Source organism: Aphelocoma coerulescens, chromosome 10 (genome assembly GCF_041296385.1).
Source record: "Aphelocoma coerulescens isolate FSJ_1873_10779 chromosome 10, UR_Acoe_1.0, whole genome shotgun sequence".
NCBI lineage: Eukaryota > Metazoa > Chordata > Aves > Passeriformes > Corvidae > Aphelocoma > Aphelocoma coerulescens.
The window spans coordinates 17116954-17130654 of record NC_091024.1 but is presented as its reverse complement, the minus strand read 5'-3'; the positions used below and the strand labels follow the sequence as shown (position 1 = coordinate 17130654).

General features: G+C 39.7%; 1 protein-coding gene across 5 annotated transcripts in view; it reads right to left on the bottom strand.

Moving 5' to 3' along the window:
• Positions 1–5478: 5478 nt before the first annotated feature.
• The window catches only part of RAB8B (RAB8B, member RAS oncogene family), a 29653-nt gene continuing 21430 nt past the window's right edge, over positions 5479–13701 (bottom strand). The window contains exons 7-10 of one of the 5 annotated variants that reach the window (XR_011154119.1): positions 12619–12669; positions 12117–12141; positions 9634–11987; positions 5479–5675 (exon numbers count right to left, since the gene is read on the bottom strand). Coding sequence is in view for 3 of the 5 variants with exons in the window: in XM_069025621.1 (XP_068881722.1) it covers positions 11842–11987; positions 12117–12141; positions 12619–12669 (222 nt within the window). In the remaining 2 variants the exon portion in view is untranslated. Of the gene's footprint in view, positions 5676–7985; positions 11988–12116; positions 12142–12618; positions 12670–13701 lie in introns of those variants that run through there. The other 4 variants (XR_011154120.1, XM_069025622.1, XM_069025623.1 and 1 more) reach the window with 4 other exon arrangements.

Here is a 13701-nt window from a genome sequence, read left to right as displayed (position 1 = left end):
TCTGTTGGATGCAGCTGTGTGCCCCCATTTCATGCATTTCAGTCACAGGATCAGCAGACCCAGAAACACAGCAAACAACAAAGACAGAGAAAATGCTTATATCTCGCGGCTGGGCAGCTGGATACCCATAGCTGGCCAGCTGCTGGGTGGGATATTCCCTTGAACTTCCACACTACAAGAAGATCACCACATTGTAGCTCTGTGCATTTTATAGGGGCTACATGACCTGCCCTTGCCCTTTCACTTGCTTTCTGTCAAGACCTTAACGAAATGGAACTAGTGAATTCACTAGGCAGATGCTATCAAGTGACTCTGAACAACTGGCACTACTAGCAATGCTTTTTTATTATTTACAAGTAATCAAATTTTCTGAAATTCTAAAAGAAAACTATATATAGCTATTCTTACATATTGAGTATATTTTGAAAAATCAAATTAAGTTTATAACTCAGTTGTGGTGTGGGCTTTTGTTCAACCACAAATATAGCTTAGGACATAAAAATTCAACAAGACACTGAAGTTTTTATTATTAGCTTGCAAGGAATATTTAAATCTTATTAAGACTTTCACTTTATTTTTTTCTTGTTTTTTCCTTCTATTTAAAAGACATTTTCCTTCATCACTAGAAAATATAAATTGGAGCTTAACCTACCACACAGACCTTTAAAAATAAGGCAATATTTATATGTTCTACATTTCAAAAATGTAAGATAATCAGAAATATTACCAAAAAAGTAAAATCTGATACCTTGTTTCAGTTTTGGCTACATATTCAGCAGGAAATGTTTACAGATAGATTTCAAACTCCCTGTACTTTAATTAAGCCAAACAAAAGCAAACAGGAGACTTTTGTAACATACACACAAAATTTCCCACCATGTCCATCTTTCAAAGTGGATGATTTGCTGGCTGGCCCTACAGGGCTGTGCAACCCTTGGGGGAGAGGTATCCAACTGCCGAGCAGGCTGACTCAACTGAAGGATCCAGCACCAGGATATGCTGAAGTCTCCGTTTCTCTACCGCACATGTTTAGGATGTGTGTGGCTCTTTATAAAATAAGTAAGAGGTAACAAAGAGACTGTGACTTGGAAGCCTCAGGAAACCGAGCAGCTCACACAACCAGTCAGACCCTTAGGTGGTTTTAGATTGCTTGATTATGGTAAAAGTTCCAGAGGCTCTGCCCACAGTCCAACTCAGAACCATAACCCACTGACTGCACAGCTTTACAAAACTTAAGTATTCACTGCTTCTTCTCAAACTCATAAAGTCAGTCCATACTGAACCTAACTCACTGCACCTTGTCGAACTGTAAAACACTTTCTACCACAATACAGTAGCTACAGTTTTATAACATCATTTCTCACCAAGGAAAAACTGATGGCTAGCAAGTCAAACCCAATATTAGGATCTCTCAAAGTAAATAATTTTATTAATAACGAGCATTCCTGTGAATGTAAAGCTCTACTTTGCCATTCTCACAAAAAAGGTGTCCAAGCCATTTTGCAAAAATTGTTTTGGAAGCCTCTCCATTTCCAACCAGCTAAACAGACAATTTAGTGGTTAAACTTGGAAATAATATCCATCACTCGTACCTAACTGGCAGTCAGCATGTGAATTGTGTGACATACATTTTCTATGTGAAATTATGAAATAACAGTTCCCCAAACAACTTTTAGCACATTACATGAAACTGCACTAAGTGGTTTCTGTGATATTCCAGGGTTACAGCAAGAGATATAAATGGGCCACTGTTAACTCTGTTCTTTTCAGTTCTTAGTACACAGAGAAATGCAGAGCAGCTGTCAGTGGATGAAAACCACTATGCCTCAACTGAAGTCATATGTGAATCATAATTCACATAAGCTGCAGATACTTAAATACCCTCAAACAATTCTACATTTAAAATGTGTATTTTCATCAAGTCTGATCTCGTTGCATCAGTAAAGCACGTAAACAAATATAAAACTGAAAGTTGATGAAAATTTAAAAGAACGGAACTTTAACATTTTCCACATGTTTACTAATACATTAGTTTGATTCAATCAAAACATCTATATTGCATAGTCTCAGGAAAAAAAAAAAGCAATAGTTTCAAAAAAATAACTCAGAAGACCAATTGTTTTCTTTTAAAAGCACAACCACCAACTGGTACTAAAAATATGTAAGATAGTTTCTGATTCCAGAGAAGTGAAATGGCACCATCTAGTGACTCACAAATGAGAAAGTCAGAAAAGTCACTTCTTTTACTTCCTCTCAACACCATACAGTTCAAGCTTGGAAACAAGAGCAAAAGGAAATGTAAAAATAAACATGAATGCCAGAACATTTACTACGGAACAAGGAATTGAAAGTCAACTGTTATATTCAAGGATTATTTTTCTACCAAAACAGGTACCTATGGTCTTTAGTATATTAAAATATTTTTGGAGGCACATACAATATAAATTTAATAGTTACATACTATTGACCCAAGTATCTTCCCAGGAACACCAAATGCTTTTTGAACAATGGCAACAATAGCTTATTAAAGAGGTTTCTATCAGTTAGTAACACACACAGCTGTCAAAACTTACGAAAAAAAATTGAGTCACTTTGGATGCATCTCATTTTTCACTGATAAATTCAAATAGCGGCCCCTTCTCTTCAGTTAATGATCACACCTCATATTTGCACAGGCACCATGATCCTATGCATTTATGTTCACTGGTTCACTTTTCCAGCAGAATGCCTAAAGGCTGCCAGCACAGAATATTTCTAAGCTATTTTTGTAGAGCTAAACTTCAACTGCTTCTGTACAGATTGCATAGGTCTTATAAAATCTCCCAGGAATTCATCCACTATTTGCTATGTGTTTTGTTTTTTTTTCTTCTATGATTTTCTTGAAGGAATATACTGAACAAAACCTTAGTAACCTTTTTATTCAACCCGAGGTAATGTGCCCTCTGGAAGACTATCAAGGAGGGCTTTTTCTTTCAGAATTGCTACACAGAAAGTGAAAGAGCACAAGAGGTGGCGCAGACAATTTTCACCAGCTTCCTCATTTGTTCCTTGCCTTCCATGTGTATTTAATAAATACAAAGAACAGTTTCTTGCTTTGCTGGAAAAGTTAGGTCTCTAGCAGACCCCACCACTCTAAATTCTTAGGGTGTTTCACCCTAAAAAGTGGGGCATGTTGAAATTATAGCCTCAGACATGAATGAAATATGAACTTTGTTTTAAATTCTCTTTTTTTTTTCCAAAAGGCGGCCCTCCCTATGAAGGAAAGTTCAAGGGTTAACTAATAGAGTTAATCCTATTAGTTGTGTTGGATCTCCAATTTGCATCAATGAAACAAATTTTAAAATTACCATTCCTAAGTTTCATTATTTGGTTTAAGGCTGCCATAATTTTATTTTCTATTATCAAAACTAACTTCTGAGAAATTATGTTGCCACAAGAGAACTACTCATATGAAATAGTGTAAGTTGTTTGTCCAATATGATTCCACATTTAAGCAATCTCCAGTGAATAAAAAATAACATGACTTACTTCAAAACTCTGTCCTAGGTAAATCACAACAGTTCCTGGAGCAGCATAGAAAACACCACTCCAAAGATGAGCACATTTTTCCATACTGATGCTTAATGGCTACCCCCAGTTTGCACAGGAACAAAACACACATGAGAAGAAAGCAGCAGGGAGACGAGCCAGACAAAAGCCTTGAACCAAAGAGGGGGCAAAAAACCTTAAAAACAGTTACACATATTGCATTTTCCACTAGCATTTGAAATTTCTACTAAGGATCTCCACGAGGCAACTAAATTGGTTAGAGTTGCAGAGAAATACCACAAAACAAATACATGCTAAAGTGTGCATTTCCTATGACAAGAAACTATTTTTTAATTTTAAGAGAAATTTAAACTAGCAATTTCATCTCTGATGTGGACAAGGTGGTTGAAAACCACTTAAACAACTCTACCTATTACCCATTTAAGCAAACTTCGTTAATAGGGAAAGACAAAGGACTACTAGCCTAACTACACTGTGTAGGAAAATAGAGAAAAGTATGAGCAGCTTCTAAAAACACTTAATAGTCTGTTTTCTGACATAGCTACGGTTCTTGGGAATACCTGCCAGGCACCAGAAATGAAACAACAGGAACTTGAAATGAGTATGCACAAAAGTGCACATGAAATAGTATGTATGAAAATGGAGGGCCCGCCCAGACATCAGAGCCGGAATGGGCCCAGCTTGGCGAGCCGGGGCTCGGGGCCGGCCCTCTCCCGGTTGGGACACCCCTCCCCTCCCGAGACACCCCAGTCACCTGCGCAGGGCAGAGGCCGTGCACCGCCGCACTCAAGGGCGCTCTGACGGCCGTGCCGCTCACCGTAACCCAGCACTGGGGGAGCTTCCTCACGAACGTCCCAGGGGTAACCAAACAACAGCGACCATCACGTGAAGATCACTGGGTTTTTTATCCCCAGGCACCACGGTACGGCTGGGAGATGCACACAAGCACAGCCCGCACCTGGCGTACCCCGGACGGTGGGGTCACCGCCCAGAGGGTGACCGACGCCGTGGGACACGGCGCTGGGGACATTTGTGGCCACCAAGGATCGCTGTGGGGCGCCTGGGCCCGCGAGGCCACGGACCACGCTGATTTCCCGGGGAGCAGTGCCCGCATTCCCCGCCAGCACCCCGGGGGTGTGGGGTACCCACATGAGCGTCTGAGGAGAGGCCGGGGCAGGCGGGAGCTGCCTACGCCATCTAAGAAAAACGCATCTCGGAGCCGTCCCCATCCCCGGCCTTCCCTCCGCGACCGTGCGCGGAAGGCTCCGAGTTGGTGTGGCCCCCGTGCCCTCTGCCCCCGAACGCGGGGCCGCCACCCTCCCGCAGTGCCTGCCCTGGGTGTGCGGCTGCCGCCGGCACCGACCCGCAGCCACGCCCGCCTCACGCTGCGAGGAGGGCGCGGGCGGCCCGAGGCCCCGCAGGCTGGCGCTGGCCCCCTCAGCGAGGCGGGAAGGGGGGGGTCTCGCCGCCGATCTCACCGGGACAGGCGGGGGGGTCTCGCCGCCGATCTCACCAAGACAGGCAGCGAGGCCTCCCAGCTGATCTCCCCTCAGCTGGGCGGGCAGAAGGGTCTCGCACCTGATGCGCTCAGGAGGGGTCTCGCCGCCGACCCCCTCAGCAAGGCGGGCAGCGGGGTCTCGCTGCTCCTAAACGGGAGAAGAGGAAGGGGAAGGGTTCCGGCCCTGCCTCGTGCAGCATCGGGTTCGCCCCTGCCCTCCCTTCAAGCAGACGAAGCAGCTGCAGAGTAACGCAGCCCTGTCTGCCTAAACAGCACATTGAACTCGATTAATTAATCAAGACCTGGTTTTAAAGGCCGGTCCCCTCCCCACACTTGGCACAAGGAGCTGCTCAGCCATTTCCTAATTTCAAGTACATCTACCAGTGCTATTCTGGAAAATTACATATAAACAGTACATAAGACACATGTGGTTGCCTTTTGTCCGTGTTTTATTGGTTCAGAGCACAAGTGTGAGGGTGAGGGTTACAAAGTCATTGCAGTTGGGGGAAGAAGCTCAGAAGCAGCATTCGGCAGCATTAAGACAGGGACAGAAGCTGTTCAGCCTTGTTGAAGAAATTCTGTCCTTCATCTAGAATAGAGACCAGAGCTAGTTAGTTCCTTATGTTGCCTGGAGGGGGAGAAAAAAAAAAAAAAAAGGAAAAATAAAAAAGTAAGTAAAAGTAGCAGTACAGATTTGTGAACAGCACAAAAATAAACATTCAACTTTTCTTAAAAAGAAATATAATTTGCACTTCACTTGTATTTAATTGGGTAATTGAAGTGTGCACTTTTCCACTGCATACAAAAATAGGTGTGTGGGTGAGGCAGAACTGGAAGTGAGGATGCAGCAGAGAAGGGCATCAGCCCTGGGCTCTGCCAGCTCCTGTCCCAAAGGGAGTGTCACAGGAGCATCATTGCCTTATGCTGTTCTGCAAAGGTGTTAAACCAAGTCAGAAAGGTGAGTGAGCACAATGGTAGCATTTCCCTGAGAAATCAAAACCTATTTTGAAGCAAGTCCATGGATCTGACGGCCCAGTGCCAAACATGAGGCCCTGGGATACCAGGCAGAGCTGTGTGTCATGGACACGCCTCTGGAGGGTGGCATAGGCAGAAAAGGTCACAACTGCAGTAAGTCATCTCAGACACTTACTCAAGGAAGGTATTTAAGATTAACTAGGGTGAAATTCTCAAGACTTAGTGCCACGTTCACAGAGTTCTTGGTCACTCTGAAGGCAGTACAGTGTATTCACTGGCATAGTTCAAGTTACACAACTTTCCACAATTCATTAAATCTGTTCATCCCTCAGATGGGGAAAATTCTCATATCCTGTTCATAACTTAAAACTTTATTTCACAAATTGAACTATCAACAAGTACCAACTATGTACTCAGAAACTTCATGGAGCATTTGTTCACACTGGCAGCTTATTGCTGATGTGCTCTGCTGAAGACAGTAAAAAATTTTTGAAGCAACTACAACACATCCAAGAGCACAACTTTTCAGTATGTTTCGCATTCCATGCCATGCCCTTTCTTTAAACCTCCAGATGGTGAGAACATTATGCAGCATAAAAGCTTCATTTATGTATCTCATCTCTTGAAGATTAGACCTTTCTAAAGAAAAATTATTATGAAATCTTATTATAATGATGACTTTGGTACAGTTCAAGAATTCTTAAGAGCCACTAGTCAACCAAGTTGGAAAAAGAGTAATTTATGAAAAAGGCAATTTACCAGATTATAAAAACTGGAAACATTCTACATGTGTACCAACAACTTGCCTCTGATCTACAAGTGTGCAGTATTCGTATCATAATTGCTAATCTGCAACCAAAAATAGATCCAGACAGAAGCTGTAATAAATCACCATTTTTATGTAGTGTAGGCATGCCTGCTATTTCCTTTTAACAAATGCAGAATGCAAATGCACTTAAAATGTCACTAACTATTGCAAGGACCTAAGGACTACTGAGCATATAAACCCAGTTCATATCTAGGGGATATGTAAGATAATGCTTAAACAGCTGCTCCAAAAGCAGCAAATTTGTCTGCCGAAGTATGAAAACAAGCACAACAAAGCAAACCAGAATCAAGAAAAAGTAAGGTGTAACAAGGATGGAACTCTAGCTTTGTGTTGCTATATATCCTTGCAGCTAAATACAGCTGGTGAGACGAACACGTAGAAAACACACTTTAGAAGCTATCTGTCATCCATGAGTTTTCCATTTATTCCTTAGGATGTCTCAACTATTAACCTGCTTTTGTCTTGGGTGGATAAACCCTTCTTTCCTTAGGTTTGCTAATTTTTGTACCAATTGCAAGCTACTGCCAAACCACAATAATTTGAAAGGCAGAAACTATTGCTAATGTAACAGCTAACAAGTATTTGTCAAATCCCTCAATTTGGGAATATTTCTCAGTGTTGAAGGATGCTGGATAAACAGTATGTGCTATATTGATGCAATGATATTTGTGCTCCAGGTTATTTCAGAGTTGTACCTTTCATATAATGCTGATTTAATGCAACAACAAAAAAGAAAATGTTAACAGCTTAAGTCAGTAGATAATTCCTAATCAAATTGGAAATGGTGTCTCATGTTACCTTTACAGGCATTGCTCAAAACTTACTTTGAAAGGGCATTTCATGACACTCAATGTCTGGAGAAATGGTTTCTTAGGAAACTGAAGCTCATCAAAATAATATACTTAGATTTAAGCAATCACTACAGAAATAAAGGTTTTTCTGGACAACTCTAAAGAAGAGTCAAGTTTAGGAACAAGCAAAGCCAGAAAAAAACCCTTGTGGTTTATCACTAGTTAAACTAAGCTTTACAGATGCAACTCAGCTGGACACCTTTCCACAAATGTATCAAAAGTAGAGTGGAGATGCCAACTGTATAAAAACTACATGGAATATTTCATACAAAATACTCCAAAATGCTTTTCATTATGTAACTTTTATTTGAGACACACATTGTAAAAAAGTTCACATGAAATAATAAAACTATTGGACTATGAAGGTTTTCTTAGGAGCTGGGTTTGGTTTTTCTGTCTATATACATCAATACACGATTAATGATTAGGTTTACAAGTTAACCACATGACAAGATCACTTTTATCTGCAGGAGCTTTTCACATTACACCTTTATACCAGAGGTAAAATGTGCTTAAACACACACAGTAGAACACTTCTGTTTCAAAATTAAGCATTTTCTCAAAGACTATACTTTTTTTTCTGAATTTAGTAGCTATATAGCATTAAAATAATGGTAACTGAAGTTTTATTTGCAAAAATGTTCGTAAGGCCATAGGAATGCACTGAAATAGTTAAATTCACCAGAAACAAGAAAAATCAATGTAAATCCTGCTTTTTTTGGAAGAAAGAAATACAAGTTTTATTTATAAGAATGAGAATGGTATAAGCAGTTCAGTGAATGGAGGAGAAAAAAGACTTATTATCACCTACAGACCCATCCTTAGCAAGTTTAACATTGCAAAAATTCTGTTACATTAACAGGTAACCAAACAACAGATGCATTTTCACAACTAACACATTTATGCATTTTACATATTATTGATGTACTTTCAAATCATTATGCATTCACAATATTTTAATGTGATATGTACATTCAAGACTCCTTTATTCACTTGTGAAAATGATCCATGTAATTCACTTAACTTCAGCAGACTAGTATGAGAAAGTTACTTACAATGGGAAATATTTTCTGTAAAAAGAACTACCAGTCTGAAATGTCAATCAGCATTTTTGAGACTGTCCCCCAAAGAGAAAAGTGAGCTGCATTAAGTTTCATGAGTGGTTTAAGCTTTAGCAATATTAGAACTCCCAGATAAGTCAATTACATATTCTATATACACTCAACAAAGACTACTTGTGCATATTTTGCTGAGCACAGACTGAAAGCTAATATTGCAAAGCACTGAGATCAGTTTGTTTTTCATTTGACTTTTTTAAAAAACCACTTAGAAAAATATTCGTCAAGATAGAGCGCACAGGCATGGGGCTGAGGGAAGTTCTCCTAAAACTTCAAAGAATAAGCAGCATTTTTGTTTTATTGAAATCCACCAAAAAATGTCTGTTTCCTGAAAGGTTAATGGCAATTTCTGGAAGAAAACAGAAATACATTTGCTGCTTAATGAATAATAAGTATATGACTTTAATTCTAATGGGCATTAGAGTACTAACTACTTGACTGAGGTATAGTTAAGAGTCCTTCAAAACTTAGGATTATATAGTCTTGAGCAAAGTAGCAACAGAGACTGCACAAAACAATCATAGTGATATTAGGAAAGCCTGTAATACCCAGCATCTGATGCGTTGGCAGAACATACCATTATCATCACCCGCTTGTCTAGAGGAAAACACAGCTAAAATATCCCAGTAGAACATACAGCTGATTTGCACGCTAAGATACAGCACATTTTTCCACGTCTGACAGGGCAGACTGTACACAGAAAGGTCTCTACTGACCAGAAGTCAGCACACTGATAAAGTGCAGCCACTCAGCCATCTAATACTGCTGGAGAAGTGGGGTGGGGGCAAAGACAGAAAGAAATCTGCATTTTACCTTATCCATAAGACCACATGAAATTAGAATTCTTCAGTTTCAGCAGATGACAACAAAATTGCATTAAATTCTTCTACAAATAGAAAAAGATGAACTGTACATGAACAATAAGCAAAGTGAAATATTTACTGCAGTACTTTCTCATGCATAAAGTGAATTTCCTATGGTCTTACCTCACATTTATGTACAGTTTAGCACAGCTAAATGTAAGAAAATAGCAAGTTTTTTTTCTCCCTCCCACCCTCCCCCATACAGAGCAGATACCCCAATTCGCTGCTGCTTCAAGAAGCACTTCATAGACTCTACTACTTACAGGCTCTTTCAAAGGGAAGTTCATGGAGACTAATATTGAATGAACATTTACCACACAGTGAAGACAGGAAAAACAATACAAAGCATTCTGTAAACAGTGCCAAACACAGAACATGTCAGTTTTGGTTTGCAGACAACCCCTGAGATAAAAATCAAAGTATTACGACACCAAATAAGTCAGAGGTAAATTACTGAAAATAAACAACATTCATAATTGGTGTCACAACACTTTCTGTATAGAAGCACTTTTTTTAACCATACAGAAAACATAACTGCTTTAGCCTGTCCAAGAAAAACATCAAGGGTAGACACCAGAGCAGTTAGGGTTGCTTTGTTTTTTCACTAAACCTTGTTGCCATGAAGGTTTCTCTGTTCTAGTGCAGCAACAGCAGTTTATGAGATCCACCAACTAGTTACAAGAACTACTTCTATTAAACTACACACAGGGACAGGCTGATAACCACTTAAAATTTTATGGAACCAGCTACTAAGGTTAAACCTTTTAAAATCAAAAGCTTTACGTCTAACGCTATTGGCCTGTTCCCTTTCAAACTATTTAGAACAGACCCAGACAAATTCAGTACCTGACACAGCAAAATGAAGTGGTTATCTGTGGTAACAACCAACTCACTGTTTAGAACTCCAGACAACAAAGTGAAGCAAAAGCAAGCGCGTCAGACATTTCCTTTGACAATGACAGAACACACCCATCCCCTAACAGCAAACATGCTGGACACAAACTTGTAGTTAAAGCTTACAATGGTCCACGTTTGGCACACCAACAGAACTAAAGCACCTGTTTTAATTGCTCATTGAGGAAATTTTTCAGAAGACAATAAAAAAGTAGTAGAACAAAGACTAGGTTATACAATGCTCAGTTGAGTAAAAAAGGCAACTATGTTTCACCTCTAACAGTCTAGGTCACTGTACCAGTTTCTGATGAAAAAACAACTGCTCGAGCAGACCAAAGACACACATTCAGCATTAACTGCATAACTAGGAGTACATTACAGCCCTAATGCAAAGCTTCCTTAGTGCCAAAACTTGATATACTTTAGCAACTGCCCAGGAAGCTTGGTTTTGGACACCTCTGTTGTCAAGGGTCGATGCTTACAGACGTTAACAAACTATCCTTAGAATTAAGAGTAGAAATGGAAGTCACCTTTAGAAGCAGTCATTTCTGAACAAGTGAATCCACAAAGAGGTTACTCAAAACTCATGCATTCAGCTTCCACAAGCCACTTAAGTGATAGTGATGAGGCCAATTTGTGGTGATGATTTCAAATCCAGAGTGTACTTCCTCATCAGAAACAAAAAAAAGTGCAGACAGTCTGAGCTAACAAAGAGAAGTTAAGTGAGGAGAGACACTGTGTTTATTCAAATAACTGAAAGGTGCATCTGTGAATCAGACAGTGACTGGCAATTCAGAACACAACTTTGCTAAGTCTAGTAAAGAAAGAAAAGCAACATACTACATTCAGAATAGAAGCCATAGCTTCTGCATAAACAGATTTGTGCATCTAAGAGACAAAATCTGTACAAATTGCTAAATTCCAATTGTTACAGTGATTCTCATCACTAGAGCAACAACATCCATACTGCATGGCCACAAGTATACAGCATAGAAAATAAAGGAAATGAGACTTAATTTTTCCCCTGGATCTTCTGCTTGAAAATCAATTTTTTAAAAAAGAGAAAGAAATCTGCACAAATCTGTTAAGAATCTTACTTACAAGTCAAACTGTGCAAATACAAATGTAAGACTGTGCTGTAACAGGCAGTAAGAGGCCAATATGGATGTGCAAAGTTAAAAGAAACATAGCAGCTTTTGCAACAGGCAATAAAACAGAAAGTAAAAAAGGAAAACAAGTTAAATCTTGCATTTGTGTCTCCACTTCATAGCTTCCATATCTGAGAAAGAAGAGCCTGACAGGTCAATAGGCTTAGTGAGCAAAATCCACTTGGTATTTGTGTATCGCAGTCTACGTTCAATGGAGCTCTCAGCAGCAGCTTGGTGGTATTATTTCTGAGGCTTTGTGACCCTGTGCTTTCAAAGAAGCAGAAAAGGTTCTAAGTGTGCTGCAGTCTATCATTAGAAGTTCATCAAAGTAGCGTGCATCGAAAGAAGCTGCTCTTCTTAGATCGATTTTCTGTTATTTTTACTGGCCCACCTGCCCCCGATGAACTGTTGTCATTCTGAAAGAGAAAAGAGTGTCAACATCATAAAATGCAGAAAAAAGACCTCCAGCTTTTCTAGTCTTCCTCCCCACTTCCCCTGCTTGCAAGGCAATAACCAGAGCAGAGATCTGCTGCAACTTGACCTCCTCAGTTATCCAGACTTTGTTAATAACTTGGTAAAAAAAATAAACATTTACATAACAATCCAGATCTTAAGAATTAGCTGGAGAAGAGACTACATAACAAAAGACAGATCACACTATTGCATTTTGGAACAACACATCAGTTTCAGGCTGCCGAGGTGTTAATGTTCATGCAAAATAATGAATAGTTATGCACTGATGTGTAGTAGAGCGTGATAAATCACTGTTTGCTCAAATTTGATCTAGCAACTACTGTAATCCCCAGGAGTGTTTTGGTAGGGCTACTACTCAGCCAATTATGATAGCTGTCCTCTCATTGTAACTAGTTTGTATGCTAATTGGAAATACAAACCATTTTTCTGTTGAGCTTTGTCATAATGTCCCGTGCAAGTGTGAAAAATGCCTGGTGAGGAGTGGAAATAAAGAAAAAACAAACAAGAGTTAGGAGCAAGACACATGAAGGACATGATAAACTTGGAATAGCCAGACACATTAACAACACAGTGTTCTGTAGGCCACTAAAAGCACTCTGAGTTGCAAGACACTCTATGTACAATAGCTGTACATTTAAAACTTCAGTAAACATGCTTTAGAAGAAAAGACCGTTTTTAGTCTCCATCTCGCCAATGTTTGAAGCAAGTCAACAGACCCTCCCACTGCATACATCTGGGGGGACGAAGAAAAATGAGCTGAAGAGCATATACTAATCCTGATTTTATTTCTCCCCCAAACTGAACTGTGCATCACAATTAGAAACCCAGAGACGTTTGAGAAGGGAAACCCTGGGAATTCACATTAAGGTTAGCTCTCTTTCTGTCCTCCAAAAGCTTTACTCCTGGACTACCTATAAGGCTATTTAAGCTTCCAATATCTCTATTTAAAACAGAACAAAAAACCATAAATAATTACTCTGGCAAATCTCAGCATCCCAGATTTCAATGTACGAAGGAGCAATGAAACTTCTGTAGCAGAAAAATTCTGCAATTCTCCAGGAGCAGGATAAAGCAAGACTTTACGCTATCTGGAGACCCTAATAATCTAAGGACAGTTCCAGACTGTAAGAAGTATAAACACTTCCTCTCTCATTGTGTTTGGAATATATCCAAAGACAGACACTCATATAATGTAAATAAATCACAACAAATAAATTAATTCACTTCTGATCCCAAGAATATCGCAATTGTGTAATTCCCCGAAAGTGAAGTATTTGGCGGAAAGTAAACGAAATCATTAGTGATTGTCAAGTGCCTACACCAGCTGCATTTTTTAATGCTTTCTTCATCATTCATGTGTCAATATTTAAAAAAATATTCAGAGAGCCAAACATTTTGGAGTAAGCACAAACTACTGTTGTGCATTTCATGACCTGCAGGGGTTAACATGAAACTGCCATAACATGACAGAGCAAGTCAGCCCTCCAGAGGAGCTCAGCTAT